Source organism: Hemiscyllium ocellatum, chromosome 5 (genome assembly GCF_020745735.1).
Source record: "Hemiscyllium ocellatum isolate sHemOce1 chromosome 5, sHemOce1.pat.X.cur, whole genome shotgun sequence".
In the NCBI taxonomy this organism is placed as follows: Eukaryota; Metazoa; Chordata; class Chondrichthyes; order Orectolobiformes; family Hemiscylliidae; genus Hemiscyllium; species Hemiscyllium ocellatum.
The window spans coordinates 87,110,567-87,127,961 of NC_083405.1; the positions used below are offsets into that span (position 1 = coordinate 87,110,567).

The window sequence follows — 17,395 nt, forward strand, 5'->3', positions numbered from 1 at the left end:
AAGAGGAACAAGGAGGAGGAGAAGCCAACTGAGAAGAACACGGAAAGGAAAAGATAAACCTCTGAAACAAAAATACCAAAGCTATTGCAGCAATATTATACAATACAAACTGAAATCTCAGGTGATGCCGAAGTATGGTGACACTTTGCGAATAACTCAACAAAAAACTCTTTTTTACTGTATTAGGCATGTGTGACAATATTAAATAAATTTAAATGTACACTAATATGACATCTCTGACTGAATATAGTTCCATGCTTATCTTACTATTACATTTTATATATATAACTTAAGAACTGTGTCACTGACTGACCAACTATTTCTACAGAGAGGAAGATGAAGACATTTTATACTGGTGTATTACATATTGTGATGTCTAGCTATCTTATTGGTATTGTTCCTTCCTGAAACTTGCACAGTAATACAATAATCCAAGTGGTACAGTACACTTTATAAGGTCTGAAAAATTACAATTTCTGAAAACTATATTGTGCTGAAATACTCAATCATAAATTAACTGGAGTTATTAATATCGATTGTCTTAACAGAAACAATGTACATAAACCACGCTGGAGAATATAATAATTTGGTCATGAAGGTGCATTTGGGAATGCAGAAGGAAGTATAAATGATGAAATTTCTCTTAATCCAAGCCATAAAAACGAAGTTGAATGAATGGGGTCTCAAACCAGCACTGTCCATTCCAGGAATTTGAACCTGGATGCTGATTTCTACACAAAGGTCCAAAGTACACAGAGGAGACTCAGTCCCACTGAAAATAGCAGACATGTGGCAATGAAGAGACAAAACTCGGTGATTCAATTTCAAGGAAAAAATCTCATCCTTAAAGTCTCAGTTGCCTGTTATGTTGGATAAGACTGAAGATAACAGGAACTGGCGCGATAAGAGGCTTTACAATTGGCTGTCACGTGAATGAAATTACACTGAATCATTCAGATCTGCAAAGTGTTAAAACTGTAGGAAATCAGTAGCTTCTGTCTCCACTAAATGAGGCATAGATTTTATGTAACGTTCAGGATTGGCCATATGCACAGATAATTCCAAATAAGGCATATACTTGGCACAGAAACTGTGTATAAAGCAGCCCAGAAAACCTCTGATTGTTCAGCAGAACTCTGAAGATTCACATTGCAAGGTACTGTACGTCAGGAGCCATGGTGAAGACTTCGAGCCAAGTTTCAGCCTAGCCAGCTGCCAACTCCCCTGGGTAATAGCATTTGGGTTCAGTAACAAAATCAGGGTAGTGAAAAATATTGATTGAGAGATCTCATGTAATTTGAAGTGTGTGTTATTTAAGTATTTCATAAATTAATTGCATTTTATAGAGCTCTAAGTGTCTCCATTGTATTCATCATTTATGTTTGTATTGTTGTCTTTCAGGGAAGGACAACAGTTATTTTGAAGTACTGCTTCAGTGTCCAAAGAATTTCCAAACACAGTAAAGCAGGTAGAAGACATTGGGCATGAGTTGAAGGAACATGCCGATATTAGTCAGTCGTGATTTTTGAAACACTCAGATTTACCTCATCTTCATACATTTAAATCTTGGATTAATACTGAAATTGTGTTTTTCTCACATCCAGTGAACTTGAATGTTGCCTTGATCCCCATGTCTATCCAACTCTTCTGCATCATTGAAACTCAAAATAATTTCATTGAATAGGGGCAAGGCTTTGGAGGGAAAGAATCTATGGCAATTGAACAATTTCCATCTGAAAAGGGAAGTCAACAATGCATTGTCTAGTAGCAATGAGAAGACATGATCCTGGGTGATTCACATGATTTTCTCTGAACTGCAGTATACAGGAAGGCTGTAGATCTCAGATGTATTAATTATCTGAGAAGATTGAGATCTTCCAACACCACAGCTTTGTTCAAACAGGTAATTGATAATGGCCACTTCAAGTGGTGTGATCACAGACTAAGATTTTTGTTGGGTATACTCAGACAGATAGGCTCTGTAGTGAATCTTCACATCGTACTCACACATAAGTAGCAATATTCATTAATCACTCTGCTGTGTGATATATCCAATCACAGTTTCCTTGAGCCACCTAAGAATCTTTCAGCTGGGAGATACAGATTGTTTTCTAACTGCTGAGTTGGTTATAATATCCAGACACAGCATGCAGCATGCTTAAATAAAAGCGAACCCTTTAATGTCAACTCTCCAAAACAGAAATGCAAACCAAATCTTGCCACATTGGTGGGACAATGCTCTTATTAGTAATATCAATCTTTTCCAAATAGTTCAATCATTTATAGTGTACCTAGATTGTAATGGAATTAATAACAGTTTTTCATAGTGCTTTTGTATCTTAATATTTATGCCTTCATGCAGTATTTTAAAAGTAATTTATTTTTCTCCTGTTTTCTTTCAACTTACATGCCAGTCTTTAGATGACAGTTTAAGTACAGATAGATCCCAGCAGCACACCAGATCTTTAAATCATTAATATAACTGATTCCAAAGTGGTTGTCTCTTAATTGCCCTCTGAAATGGCTTAGCAAAATACTTCAAGATATCTAGGGATGGAAGAATAAGTGAGAACCTCATCAACAACCAGAGAATGATTTTTAATACTGCCTAGAAGAATTATAGTTTGTGAATTCATAATTGTAACTGTAACATATACCTTAACAGCTACTAAAATATACAGCTCTTCCACAAATGTCATGATAAAACTCTGAAACTTGTCTTGCTAAGAATAAAGCTGACATAAACATGGAAAACATCTCACTCCATTTTGAATAAGGTCTCTTTCCTCTATTTTTGACAGACATGATTGAAACATTGAACCTTCTATGGTACAAGCATAAAACAAAACCATTATAAAATGTATGTGTATGTCTTTCATTTTCATGTATGGAGAAAACACCACAAAAATTATTTTAATGGATTTTACAGGAAATGAAAAAAACATTTATGGATAAATAAGCATGTTGGTCTCAAAATTCCTAGAGGGTGGAACGATTGTATAGCTCAATGGGAGGGAGTTCCAACTTGAAGCAGAATGTGAATCTCAAACTACTCTAAGAATTCTGCCTGGATCGTCACCCGATAGATCCATGTGTTAAAATAAAGAGGATTTTTTTGTGATAATATGAGATCTTCAAATTGTGCTTACACAAGGTGCAAGTTCAAAGTGTTTAAATGAAATAAAAATACATCACAAATGTACAAAATGGCATAATAAATTGTCTAAGTTTGGTACAACATTACAGAAATTCATAACTTTTGAAATGGAATCCTTTTACAATGTTGTACTACGTGTATATGATTAGCCATAAAACATACTGAATAAAAGCTCAAAGAGCTGAGGGACTAATTTGAAAAATCATGTAGTCAGAGTCATATTAATAAGAATCTAGTGATACAATGTTAATGTCCCTATCTCTGGGCTAGGTGATCTGGATTCTCACCTTTCCCAGAGGTGTGTCATGCCAAAACAAGTTGATTCTCAACAATAACAACAATATTAATAATTTAAAAATCTGTCTCTATTTTCTGTACTGTTCATGCATTTCATTTTCTTTGTAAAATAAAGAAACAGAACCTTTAATATAGATGAACCCTCTGTGTTAAGAGTTACAAGTTGAACAGTTGTAGGCCACATCGTGATTATACCAGTAACTTCCTAAATTGAGGTCTCCATATCATGTAGGGTGAGTATTTAGAACTTATTCAATTCATAAAGGTTTCTGGTCTTTAAAGGTAGTGTACTTCAGCAGTCTCTAAATGCTTTGTAATATAAGCTATTAAAAACTTCTCATTATCTGGTTCTTTGAGGTAAAAATGAGCTCCAGGAAGCTTATGGATGGTAAATTCGCCACTTGTTAAATCACTCCAGGCTGCAAGATTAAAACAAAATACAATTTTAAACCTCTCTCCAACAACAGAATTTAATTAACAAAATATAAAATATAATTTAATTGTTAATTTTTAAATTAAAACTCAAATGGCTTCCTGAAGTTTCTTCAGGATAAAGATAATGCCACTCTATTCACTCTGATCTACACAAGTCCTACACTATGTGGTTCTTTCCAGAAGTAAAACTGGATTTGAGGCAGTGGAGGAGATTTAAACTTCAAATAGGACACAAACTTGTTCACTTCCAATTTTAAACAGAGGAAGTGCAGTTACAAACCAATCTGTTCTTAGAGGGGTCACTGAAACCTTCCAAAGGAAGTCACATCCTCCAATTTCAACAAATTGGATGTTAATCGATTTGAACCAGACTTTCGGGGCTTAGGGAAATCTAGCAGGTAAAAAGGGGCAAGAATGGCCACATCTGTAAAGGTGAATGCATTTCCAATGTTGCTAATGGCCCAGGAGGGAGGAGGAAGTAGTGTTTCTTTCAACTATAATAAGCAAATCTATTTATGGACCATGTGCTCAACTAACCCCACAGTCTCACCCCATCCCTGATTTCCACAATCTCTCTGACCTCCACATTATCACCTTGTCCAACGAGTAACGTGCCCAAATCTGACCTCTTTCAACCACTTTCTCAGGTGTCTCTTCCTCACTCTCCCAGTCTTGCCCCAACCTGACAGGCGACAACCTATAATCAGGCCTGGTTAATTGCACAGGGTATCCCCGAAAAACTTTAAGAGATGTCCTGCTGTCAAGTTAATCTGGGAAACCAGAAACACCTAATTGTGAAATTCCCCTCTGGGAATACACAACACCACTGCTTTCTACACAGTTCAGAGTAAATACTCATGCCTTAAATAGAGATGTACAGCACCCAAACAGATCCTTTGGTCCAATTCATCCATCCTAAATTAATCTTGTCCCATTTGCCAGCACTTGGTCCATATCCCTCTAAACCCTTCCTATTCTTATACCAGTCCAGATGCATTTTAAATGAGCTGCCTCCACCAATTCCTCTGGCAGCTCATTCCATACATGCACCACCCTTTGCATGAAAAGTTGCCCCTTAGGTCCCTTTTAAATCTTTCCCTTCTCACCCTAAACCAATGCCCTCCTCCAACTCAGGGAAAAGACTTTGTCTATTTACCCTATCCATGCCCCTTTTGCAAACCACTATAAGGTTACCCCTCAGCCTTCGACACTCCAGGGAAAATAGCCCTAGCTATTCAGCCTCTCCTTATAGCTCAAACCTTCCAACCCTGGCAACATCTTTGTAAATCTTTTCTGAACCCTTTTAAGTTTCACAACATTCTTCCTACAGGCAGGAGACCAGAATTGCACACAATATTCCAAAAGTGGCCTAACCAATGTCCTGTACAGCTGCAACATAACTGTCCAACTCCCATACACAATACTCTGACCAATAAAAGAAAGCATATCAATGCCTTCTTCACTATCCTATCTACCTGTGACTTCGACTTTCAAGGAACTATGAACCTGCACTCCAAGGTCTCTTTGTTCAGCAACACTCCCTAGGACCTTACCATTAAGTGTATAGTGCTGCCCTGCTTTGTCTTTCCAAAATGCAGCACCTCACATTTATCTAAATTAAAATCATCTGCCACTCCTCGGCCCATCAGCCCAACTGATCAAGATCCTGTTGTACTCTGAGGTAACCTTCTTCGCTGTCGACTACACTTCCAAGTTTGTTGTCAGCTGCAAACTTACTAACTATACCTCCTATGTACATGCAAATCATTTATATAAATGATGAAAAGTAATGAACCAGCACTGGTCCTTGTGGCACACCACGGGGTCTGAAAAGCACCACCCTCTGTCTTCCGCTTTCCAGCCAGTTCTGTTTCCAAATGGCTAATTCTCCCTGTATTCCATATGATCTAACCTTGCTAATTAGTCTACCATGACGAACCTTGTTGAATACCTTACTGAAGTCCATAGAGATCACATCCACCGCTCTGCCCTCATCAATCCTCTTTGTTACTTTTTTTAAAAACTCAATCAAGTTTGTGAGACATGATTTCCCACACACAAGGCCATATTGACTATCCCTAATCAGTCCTTGCCTTTCCAAATCCATGCAAATTCTGAACCTCAGGATTCCCTCCAACGACTTGCCCACCACCAATGTTAAGATCACCCGTTAATAGTTCTCTGGATTTTCCTTACCACCTTTCCAAAAGTGGCATAACCAATGTCCTGTACAGTTGCAACATGACCTTTATATACTCAATGCTCTGATCTATAACAATAAGCATACTGAATGTCTTCTTCACTATCCTATCTACCTGAGACTCCACTTTCAAGGAACAATGAACCTGCACTCCAAGGTTCCTTTGTTAGCCACATTATCCAACCTCCAGTCTTCCGGCACATCACCTGTAACTATTGGTGATCCAAATATCTCAGCAAGGGGCCCAGCAATCACCTCCCTACCTTCCCACAGAGTTCAAGGGTACACCTGATTAGGTCTTGGGGATTTATCCATTTTAATGCATTTTAAGACATTCAGCACCTCCTCCTCTGTAATATGGACATTTTTCAAGATGTCACCATCTATTTCCCCACATTCTGTATTTCCATGTCCTTCTCCACAGTAAGCACTGATGCAAAATACTCCTTTAGTATCTGTTCCATCTCCTGCGGCTCCACACATAGGCTGCCTTGCTGATCTTTGAGGGGTACTATTCTTTCCCTGGTTACCCTTTTGTCCTTAATGTATTTCTAAAATCCCTTTGGATTCTCCTTAACCCTACTTGCCATGGCTATCTCATGTCCACTTTTTGCCCTCCTGATTTCCTTCTTAAGTATATCACTACTGCCTTTATACTTGTCTAGGGAATCACTCGATTTCTACTGTCCATACCTGACATATATGCTTCCTTCTTTATCTTAACCAAAACTTCAATTTCTCTAGTCACCTAACATTCGCTAAACCTACCAGTCTTGCGTTTCATCCTAACAAGAACATACTCTGGACTCTCGTTATCTTATTTTTGAAGGCTTCCCATTTTCTAGCCATCCCTTTAACTGCGAACATCCATCCCCAATCAAAATTAGCCTTCCTCCAATTGACAGGTTTAATTTTTAGATCTGGTCTATCCTTTTCCATCACTATTTTAAATCTAATAGAATTATGGTCGCTGGACCAAAGTGCTCCCCCACGGACACCTCAGGCATCTGCCCTGCCTTATTTCCCAAGAGTAGTTCAAGTTTTGTATCTTCTCTAGTAGGACCATCCACATAGTGAATCAGAAGATTATCTTGTACACACTTAACAAATTCCTCTCCATCTAAACCCTTAACACTATGGCAGTCCGAGCCCATGTTTGGAAAGTTAAAATCTCCTACCATTACCACCCTATTATTCTTACAGATAATTGAGCTCTCCTGACAAATTTGTTTCTTACATTCCTGCTGACTTTTGGGGAGGGGGTGGGGTAGGGGTGTCTACAGTACAATCCCAATAAGGAGATCGTCCCTTTCTTATTTCTTAGTTCCACACAAATAACTTCCTGGACGTATTCTCAGGAATATCATCCCTAAGTACAGCCTTAATGTTATCCCTTATCAACTCAACACCTCACTACCACCCCCCAAAACCGCACCCACACCCCCGCCACCTTACTAGTTTAAATCTTCCCAAGCAGCTTTAGCAAATCTCCCTGCCAGTATATTAGCCCCCTTCAAATTCTGCTGCAATCCATCTTTCTTGTGCAGGTCACTTTTACCCCAGAAGAGATTCCAATGAGCCAAAAATGTGAATGCTTTTCCTCTGCATCAGCTCCTCAGCCACGTATTCATCTGCTCTATCCCCCTATGCCTACGATCACTAGTTCTTGGAACCGGGAGTAATCCAGATACTACTACCCTCAAGACGTCCCTTTTAAGTTCCTGCCTAACTTGCTATATTCTCCCTTCAGAATCTCATCCTTTTCCCTTCCTATGTCGTTGGTTCCAATGTGTAGAACGTCCTCCTGCTGATCCCACTCCTCTTTGAGAATATTCTACACTCTCTCAGAGATATCCTTGATCCTGGCACCAGGGAGGCAACACACCATTCTGATTTATAATTCATTTAAGTTTCAAACATTTATAATAATGCAAACTATATGCATTTAATTACTATCAGTTACCTAAAATGTATTCATTTATTTACAAGCATTCATTCTCATTGGTACGTATACATGAACAATGAAATCACATTGCTAATATCGCCAGGATTACACTGTGGCCCTGAAAAACCAGGATCAATTTCTGCACAAGATATCAAAAATTATGGGCTGCATTTTATCAGAAATCAGTGAGGTGTCAATTTTGGCAAGTTCCATGGTGGATTTCTCTCCAAGAACTCTTGCATGTTTATCTCATACTATTTGACACGTTTGCCTTATTTGCTATGCACCATGCATGATGTGCTATCATCCCTTCAACAATGGTGGGACCTCCTGGATTTCTGGAAAAATGTTTAAAGCCAATCCATGCGTGGTGAAGTACTGCCAGTCTGGAACTGCCCCTCCGTGCATGGAGTTGGAACCAAAGAAAAGAAACACTTTTCAGGATGTATATCAGCAGAGCTCATACTTCACTGTAAATACTATAAATGCTCCTAGCTATTTTCAGTTCTGATAAAGGGTTACTGGACTCGAATGTTAACTCTGTTTTTCTCTCCACAAATACAGCCAGCTGAGTTTCTTCAGCACTTTCTCTTTCATCTTCTGCATAATGTCCTCAACTTCTTCCTTGGAAGATTGCTGCACACTCCTAGATTTTCAGAGTCCGCCTCATCTTTTCTTTGTGTTTCACATTTCAGCACCTGCAGTTTTTTTTTAATTGCATCAGTAACACCCTTGAAACACTTGCAGGTTAAGAGTGCAGTAAGAGTGGGCGGCACGGTGGCACAGTGGTGGGCGGCACGGTGGCACAGTGGTGGGCGGCACGGTGGCACAGTGGTTAGCACTGCTGCCTCACAGCACCTGAGACCCGGGTTCAATTCCCGACTCAGGCGACTGACTGTGTGGAGTTTGCACGTTCTCCCCGTGTCTGCGTGGGTTTCCTCCGGGTGCTCCGGTTTCCTCCCACAGTCACAAAGATGTGCGGGTCAGGTGAATTGGCCATGCTAAATTGCCCATAGTGTTAGGTAAGGGGTAAATGTAGGGGTATGGGTGGGTTGCGCTTCGGCGGGTCGGTGTGGACTTGTTGGGCCGAAGGGCCTGTTTCCACACTGTAAGTAATCTAATCTAGTAATCTAATCTAACCCAGAACAGGTCATCAATGGATCATTGGAAACAGCATGCTGCCTGAAAGTTCAATACAGCTGTCACTTTGACCTCTACTAGAATAGGATGCCATCCACCCCTTCAGGTCACAAATACTACTCTAGGAGTCGGCATAATTCTGTGACAGTATCCCCAGACATCCTCAGACTGCACTAACATTGTGTCTTGCTCATCTGGAGGAAATGGCATAGAGGACAAAGGTCTTTGGATCTGATATACCTCCTGTGCATTCTGAGAAGACCTTTGGCTGCAACTTCATGTGGAACATATTTGATTGCTAGTGGAGGCTATTCCTTCTCAATTTCCTGATGTCTTTGCTGCATGGCAGCTAGAATCATCCCTTTGTAATATGTGCAGACAGCATTTGCATCACACACAAATGAGAATTTATCATCCTCCTCAATTCAGTGGGACATAGTAGATTAAAACAAGGAGGGCTGTGAAGTGCCTCTGTTTGGTCCTTTGCCTCAGTGGACCTGATTCCTATGTATGCCCTGCAAGCCATTCCACACAAACACAGGCTATTGCAAGTACAATAGGGATATAGAAATCTTGCCCCCTCCCACCACTCAATCACCCACAAAAGTCAGCAATGCATAGAAGAACACATTATCAAACACGTACCAGTTCAAGGTGAGAGAAAACCAGCTCCTTCTTCTTGTACAGTCCATGAGATTTTGGTTTATCTTTGTGAACTGTGGCTCACAGGTGAGACTTAACATCACTTGTGATTAGTTCTGCCTCACAGCAGTGTCAGTGATCAGTTTGCGAGGACTAGCAACATCGTCGAGATTGCTTGTCACCGGGATTTCTCTTCCCTATAGTTGATTACTGCATCAGTTCACATGTGGAATTCTATGATTATGGATATTTTCAACCTGCATTTTTTAATGCAAATGCCTTTTGATGGGCCTCATATTGTTCACAAAAAGAGCCCCTGTCCTCAAATGGAAAAAAATCTCACAGGTCTCCCCATTCCAGATGTGGTCCCAGCCATATTCTATCATATCTTTATGATTTGCCATAAGTGCATAGACATTCCAGATCACATTTGACATTGAGCTGCTGGGTCAGCGTAGCAATCAAAGGATAACTGGTTAACCCCATCAGTACTACATTCCCGCACATTCTCACATACCTCTCAGTTACCTCTTCATTTCACAACATGACTCTGTGAGACCTGGCCCTACTGCGTAGACATATCAACCACTATGCAGCACTGTCCCCCTTGAAGCCAGGGTAGTTGTGACCTTTGTTAACTGCTTTCCTCCTGCTACAGTAACCCATGTCCTCCAATGCAATATCTCTTATTCTTATATGTTGAGTTGCCTCCCTTTACAATGATGTCCTGTTTGCACACAGCATGCTGCATCTACAGTACTAGCTACACACACACACACACACACACACACACACCCCCTGTAGAGTCAGAAATGTACAGATCGGAAACTGACCCTTCGGTCCAACTCGTCCATGCTGAGCAGATATCCTAAATTAATCTTGACCCATATCCCTCTAAACTCTTCCTATTCATGTACCCATAGAGATACTCTTTCAATGTTGTAATTGTACCAGCCTCCTCCATGTCCTCTAGAAGCTCATTCCATAGATGAACCACCCTTCGCTTGAAAAAGTTGCCCCTTAGGTCTCCTTTAAATTTTTCCCCTTTCACCCCAACCCAGGGAAAAGACTTGTCTATTTATCCTATCCATGCCCCTTATGATTTTATAAACCTCTTAAGGTCACCTCTCAGCCTCCAATGGTCCAGAGAAAACAGCCCTATTCTATTCAGCTTCTCCCTATAGCTCAAACCTTCCAATCCTGGCATCATCCCTATAAATCTTTTCTGAACCCTTTCAAGTTTCACAACATCCTTCCTATTGGAGACAGACTGGAATTGTACACAAAATTCCAAAAGTGACCTAACCAATGCCCTGTACAGCTGCAACATGACCTCCCAATCCAAATCTCAGTGCTTTAATCAATAAAGGAAAGCATACAAAATGCCTTCTTCACGCCTTATCTACCTGAGACTCTATTTTCAAGGAACTACAAACCTACACTCTAAAGTCTCGTTGTTCAGCAACACTCCCCAGGGCCTTACCATTAAGTGTATAAATCCTGCCCTAATTTGCCTTTCCAAAATGCAGCACCTCACATTTATCTAAATTGAACTCATCTACTACTCCTCAGAGGTGGACATCTGATCAACCAATATGTCCACCCTCTTGATGGATGCATGAACAAATCAAAATTACTTTTGTGCAATTGTTGTTTCAAGCCATATAATCGAAAATTGTTGAAATCAGTTTTACCTTCAAGGTCATGTGGTACATCATCTTTCCCATCGAAGCTACTGATGGAACACGTGAAGAGCTTGTCTTGGGGTTTTTCATATCTATGGCAGAGCAAAATCACTTCAAAAATCATTCAAAAGTCATTAACTTCATGTTAAACATGTATATTGTGTCTTTTATAGTGCCTTTATCACCGTAAAACATTCTAACAAGTTTCACAAAAATGCTATCAGATGAAATCGATATCTTGTGTAAGAAAAAGATATCATCAGTGACAACATTTTTAAAAAAGTAAATCTCTTCCATCCTCTCTTCAGTTCTTCACAGATATGGCAGCAGCCTGGTATTGGCTGCTCAGTTGTTTTCCGGATAGTCTTTACATAATTCGGATTCGACAAACTTAGTGATCCCTGAAGGAACAAAATGGCCTTTCCATATCTCTCATATTCCATGTTCCTTTTACTTCAGTAAAACATTTGCATAATTTTTAAAGCAACTATTTTGTAAGCAACTCAACATTTGAGGATAAATGCTGCGTTTTAGAATTTCATTATTGAATCTCATCAGTGGCACATTGTCTTCCTGCACTCCTGGCAACATAAAATCTTACCACAGCTTCAGTGGAGTGAAAGGTAAGCAAAGTATACAGCTAAAAACTAACAAATGTGGAGCCCAGGAATGATGTCTGGATTCTGAAAAGGAAGGGCAGGTTTCCTTCTCCTCACCCTCATGTAGTAATTCTAAGTAGTTCCCATCCAAAGGTTTCTGAACTGCTACGGTTCTGGAGAGGGAGTGAACCTTGGGAGTGGGGTTTATGCCAGCAAAAGTCTAGAAATTGCTCCGCAACTTTTATTTGCTCTCATTCTGCAATCTGTGATTAGGGATTTCTTTACTAATGTTTATTTGTTTAACCTTGTCTTAAAGAATGTGCCGTTACAGGTGAAACAGTGGTACATTGGCGCTGCTGCCTCACAGCACCAGGGACCCAGGTTCAATTCCACTCTCAGGCAACTGTCTGTGTGGAGTTTGCACATTCTCCCTGTATCTGCATAGGCTTCCTCCGGGAACTCTGGCTTCCTCCATAATCTAAAGATGTGTAGGTTAGGTGGATTGTCATGCTAAATTGGCCATTGTGTCCTGGGGTGTACAGGCTAGGTGCATTAGCCTTAGGAAATGTGGGGTTACAGGGAAATGGTGGGGGGGAGTGGGTTTGGGTAAGCTGCTTTTTAGAGGGCCGGTGTGGACTTGATGGGCTGAATTGGCCTGCTACCAAACTGTAGGGATTCTATGATGAATGTTTGCATTTGTGCTACTGCAAAGTGACAACTGAAGGTGAGAGGGATTTAATCCAATTGGATCTTTTCACATTCACAATATAAACTACTCAGTTATTATTGTATAACAAATTAATGCCATAAAAAATTGTGTACTTCAGTTTGAATGGGAAAAAGTAAAAAGGTAGAAAATAAATCACACATTGTAGTCTTATTTTATAATATTAATTCTACTGAAATAATGTAGATTTACCTAATTGATTCCACAAGCCTAAGATCTGCTTTTAACACGGGGACAAACATTTGCAGAATGGCTTTATTGGCAAGAATTTCAGATGGGGTACCACCAATAGACGTCATCCATTTCAGAAATTCATCGTCCGGGAGATCTGACTTCTTATGAATGGGATAACGAGCTGGAGACTGCTTGTAGATAAAGATGAAAGAATCATTTAGTGCCACTTCAACCACGCAGGTTATAAAAAAAATTCTGTACTTTGTATTTTTATAGTTATAGAAGTATCAGTGTCAGCATCCGAGCTATAAACATTTTCAATCAGGGGCAGCACTAGCTGCTGTAATAATGTATCTTAACCTCAACTCTATATTTCAATGTTTTTGTTAATATCTCACATAAATATCAATTACTGCGACATCAGGGTCATGTTACCTTTGTATTCTCTAAGTACCTGGTTATAACTGAACAAATGTACTTAATTCAAGTCTCTCACAGCTATCATAAGGGAACTTTCATCCAATCAGGCTGAAGTCCAAAGAAGTGGGAAATGAAGGATATGTATTAAGTTACTGATTCATTTGGTCACTACACATTGCACAATAAATGAACATGGCCAAGGAGCAAAGCACATTTAACTTCAGAACCAACATCCTACATATAAAGTGAAAGATCTAGGGGACTGATAAAGTACTCTGTTCACTGCCCTTTTGGTTGATGTATATGCTGGTGCTTTTGAGTTGACCTTAAGCATAGTGATTCTGGATTAGTGGTGCTGGAAGAGCACAGCAGTTCAGGCAGCATCCGAGAAGCGGTAAAATCGGGCAAAAGCCCTTCATCAGGAATAAAGGCAGAGAGCCTGAAGCGTGGAGAAATAAGCTAAAGGAGGGTGGGGGTGGGGAGAAAGTAGCATAGAGTACAATAGGTGAGTGGGGGAGGGAATGAAGATGATAGGTCAGGAAGGAGGGTGAAGTGGATAGGTGGAAAAGAAGATAGGCAGGTAGGGCAAATCATGGGGACAGTGCTGAACTGGAGGTTTGGAACTAGGGTGAGGTGGGGGAAGGGGAAATGAGGAAACTGTTGAAGTCCACATTGATGCCCTGGGATTGAAGTGTTCTAAGGCGGAAGATGAGGCGTTCTTCCTCCAGGCGTCTGGTGGTGAGGGAGCGGCGGTGAAGGAGGCCCAGGACCTCCATGTCCTCAGTAGAGTGGGAGGGGGAGCTGAAATGTTGGGCCACGGGGCGGTCTGGTTGATTGGTGCGGGTGTCCCAGTGATGTTCCCTAAAGCGCTTTGCTAGGTGGCGTCCAGTCTCCCCAATGTAGAGGAGACCGCATCGGGAGCAACGGATACAATAAATGATATTAGTGGATGTGCAGGTAAACCTTTGATGGATGTGGAAGGCTCCTTTAGGGCCTTGGATGGAGGTGAGGGAGGAGGTGTGGGCGTAAGTTTTACAATTCCGGCAGAGGCAGGGGAAGGTGCCAGGACAGGAGGGTGGTTGTTGGAGGGCGTGGACCTGACCAGGTAGTCATGGAGGGAATGGTCTTTGTGGAAGGCGGAAAGGGGTGGGGAGTGAAATATATCCCTGGTGGTGGGGTCTTTTTGGAGGTGGCGGAAATGTCGGCGGATGACTTGGTTTATGCGAAGGTTGGTAGGGTGGAAGGTGAGCACCTGGGGCGTTCTGTCCTTGTTACGGTTGGAGGGGTGGGGTCTGAGGGTGGAGGTGCGGGATGTGGACGAAATGCATTGGAGGGCATCTTTAACAACGTGGGAAGGGAAATTGCGGTCTCTAAAGAAGGAGGCCATCTGGTGTGTTCTGTGGTGGAACTGGTCCTCCTGGGAGCAGATATGGTGGAGGCGGTGGAATTGGGAATACGGGATGGCATTTTTGCAAGAGGTAGGGTGGGAAGAGGTGTAATCCAGGTAGCTGTGGGAGTCGGTGGGTTTGTAAAAAAATGTCATTAATGGATTTGAAGAGATCCGGGAAGGGGAGGGAGGTGTCAGAGATGGTCCAGGTAAATTTAAGGTCAGGGTGGAATGTGTTGGTGAAGTTAAGGTGGCACCAAGGCAGTCATCAATGTAGCGGAGGAAGAGGTGGGGAGTGGTGCTGGTGTAACTACGGAAGATGGACTGTTCTACGTAGCCAACAAAGAGACAGGCATAGCTGGGGCCCATATGGGTGCCCATGGCTACTGCTTTGGGCTGGAGGAAGTGGGAGGATTCAAAGGAGAAATTGTTAAGGGTGAGGATCAATTCGGCCAAATGAATGAGAGTGTCGGTGGAAGGGTACTGTTGGGGATATCGGAGAGGAAAAAAACGGAGGCCTTGGAGGCCCTGGTCATGGCGGATGGAGGTGTAAAGGGATTGGATATCCGTGGTGAAGATAAGCCTTTTTGGGCCAGGGAAACAGAAGACTTGGAGGAGGTGGAGAGCGTGGGTAGTGTCTCGAATGTATATGGGGGAGTTCCTGGACTAGGGGGAATAGGACATTGTCAAGGTAGGTAGAGATGAGCTTCCTAATTAGCTTGAATTTTCCTCCTTTTTTCCTGTTCTTTTAAAATGATCCACATAACAATCACATTATAGTACGAGAGTTTTAACCAGCCCTATTGATCCAAATTGCATATGGCGAGCTGGCTGTCAATTTCAGCACAAGCTTACCTTCCATATTAATGGGGGTGAGGTGATTGAGCAAATCACTCTATTTCATGTGATAACTTGTCAAAAACACACTAGGCTGTGGAACACAAAACCTAGTCCATGGTTTCAGGTCTGAGTAAACTTCAAGAATCCTCCTCTTTTGGGAATAGCTTATGCATTCATATATTTTTGGACAGTGCAAAATATTAAAGCTTCTGTCAATATCAATGGCAGGAAAGGAAAATATATTAATTTACTTTACCTCCCAAATGTAGGTGCATGCCTCCATCTCATCACACTCCTCATTACCAACTGAAATTATACAGAACTAACTTGTGTCCCTTTCAAAGTAGTACATAGAATTATTCCTTGGTAAGGATGAACTATGCAGAAAAAAGTTGCTTTAAACTAGCTTTCTCCAAACACAAGCAACTGCACAGAAATTCAAAGTCACAACAGTTAAGGGTAGAGGTAGATCAAAGTATCACCTTCCTTGTGGAAATCTTTCAAAACATGATCCCTAAGTGTGCCGACCAAAGGAAGACCAGCATCGGGGCACAGTGGATAGCACTGCTGCCTCACAGCACCAGGAACCCGAGTCTGATTTCACCTTTGGGTAGCAAATGCAAAGGTAAGTGGATAGGATGGAGAGTGTGGGTGTCAATGGGATGATGTTCAGAGGGTTGATGCAGACTCAATGGACCAAATGGCCTCTGACTACATTTTGGAATTCTATGAGCAGTGAAAAGTGTAGGTGCTACAGAATTATATTATGTTTATCACAATGCATTAAGTGCCTTTACTTGACAGTGCAAAGGAGCTGAACAGTCATAGAAAATTGCACGATCAATCTCCAAGTAATCAAGTCTACATGGTTTTTCCATTCTTAATTACTTCAGAAAACTTTCTATTGTATTACATTCACAATGAGATTTCCTCCAAGCTGACCTGAATGGAGCAGTTTAACCACTGCCTCCTCATTATGGTATATCCTAGGTCAGGACTTCATTGTATGCAAACTACTAGCAAAAATATATCTCTGACCATACCAGGACATGTTTTACATTAAATGGCTATGGAACTCAAGGAAGTCTATATTTATGTTCAGTTCAGCCAAACTGAGAAATAAGGTTGGAAATTCCATTTTCAAAGAAAAAGGTATCATAATTCATGTCTTCTAGTGCAAATTATTTGATTAAAAATAATTTCATAAAATAAAACGTTTTACTTACATGTGGTGCTGAAGCACCAGATACAAAAAGGTGTACAGGTTCTAAACCATGATTTTTCTGTATCAGCGCTGCTGTAGCAAAACTGAGGTATGCTCCAAAACTGTAGAGAAAAACAAGTGGTAAAGTAATTTTTCACCTTGATTTTGTCTCATTGATCTTGCACTGATTTTCTGTGAAATCAGTATCAGTGTTGTTGTTGTCCATTATGAATTAAACTAAAACCTTTACTGAGATAATTCATTTAATAGCAGAATCATTTTTACACACCTTAAATAAACATTCTTGACTACTGCCAGTGTGACAGAAATTTGCATTTGCCAATCAAGCACAAGGCAAAATCAGGACAAATTGTGATTTTGCAAAATCCTATAAATGAGGAGGAACCTCAAAGGCAGTTGACACAGGATATATGTGTTCAACGGCATGTGATTAGTTTGCTGGGTGAACAATTTCCAACAGACAGCTTTGGAGAGATCTGAGTTCAGTATTGAAATTTCATCATTAAATGTTTCTTGCAAAGT

The 17,395-nt window shown here is 40.8% G+C and overlaps 1 protein-coding gene across 4 annotated transcripts in view; it reads right to left on the minus strand.

Moving 5' to 3' along the window:
* Window positions 1–2,279: 2,279 nt before the first annotated feature.
* Window positions 2,280–17,395, minus strand: part of olah (oleoyl-ACP hydrolase) — a 28,062-nt gene continuing 12,946 nt past the window's right edge. Inside the window, exons 4-7 of one of the 4 annotated variants that reach the window (XM_060825548.1) lie at window positions 16,875–16,974; window positions 13,020–13,192; window positions 11,511–11,593; window positions 2,280–3,873 (exon numbers count right to left, since the gene is read on the minus strand). In XM_060825548.1, the coding sequence (XP_060681531.1) occupies window positions 3,731–3,873; window positions 11,511–11,593; window positions 13,020–13,192; window positions 16,875–16,974 (499 nt within the window). In that variant the 3' untranslated portion in view covers window positions 2,280–3,730. The remainder of the gene's footprint in view (window positions 3,874–11,510; window positions 11,594–13,019; window positions 13,193–16,874; window positions 16,975–17,395) is intronic. The other 3 variants (XM_060825547.1, XM_060825546.1, XM_060825549.1) reach the window with 3 other exon arrangements.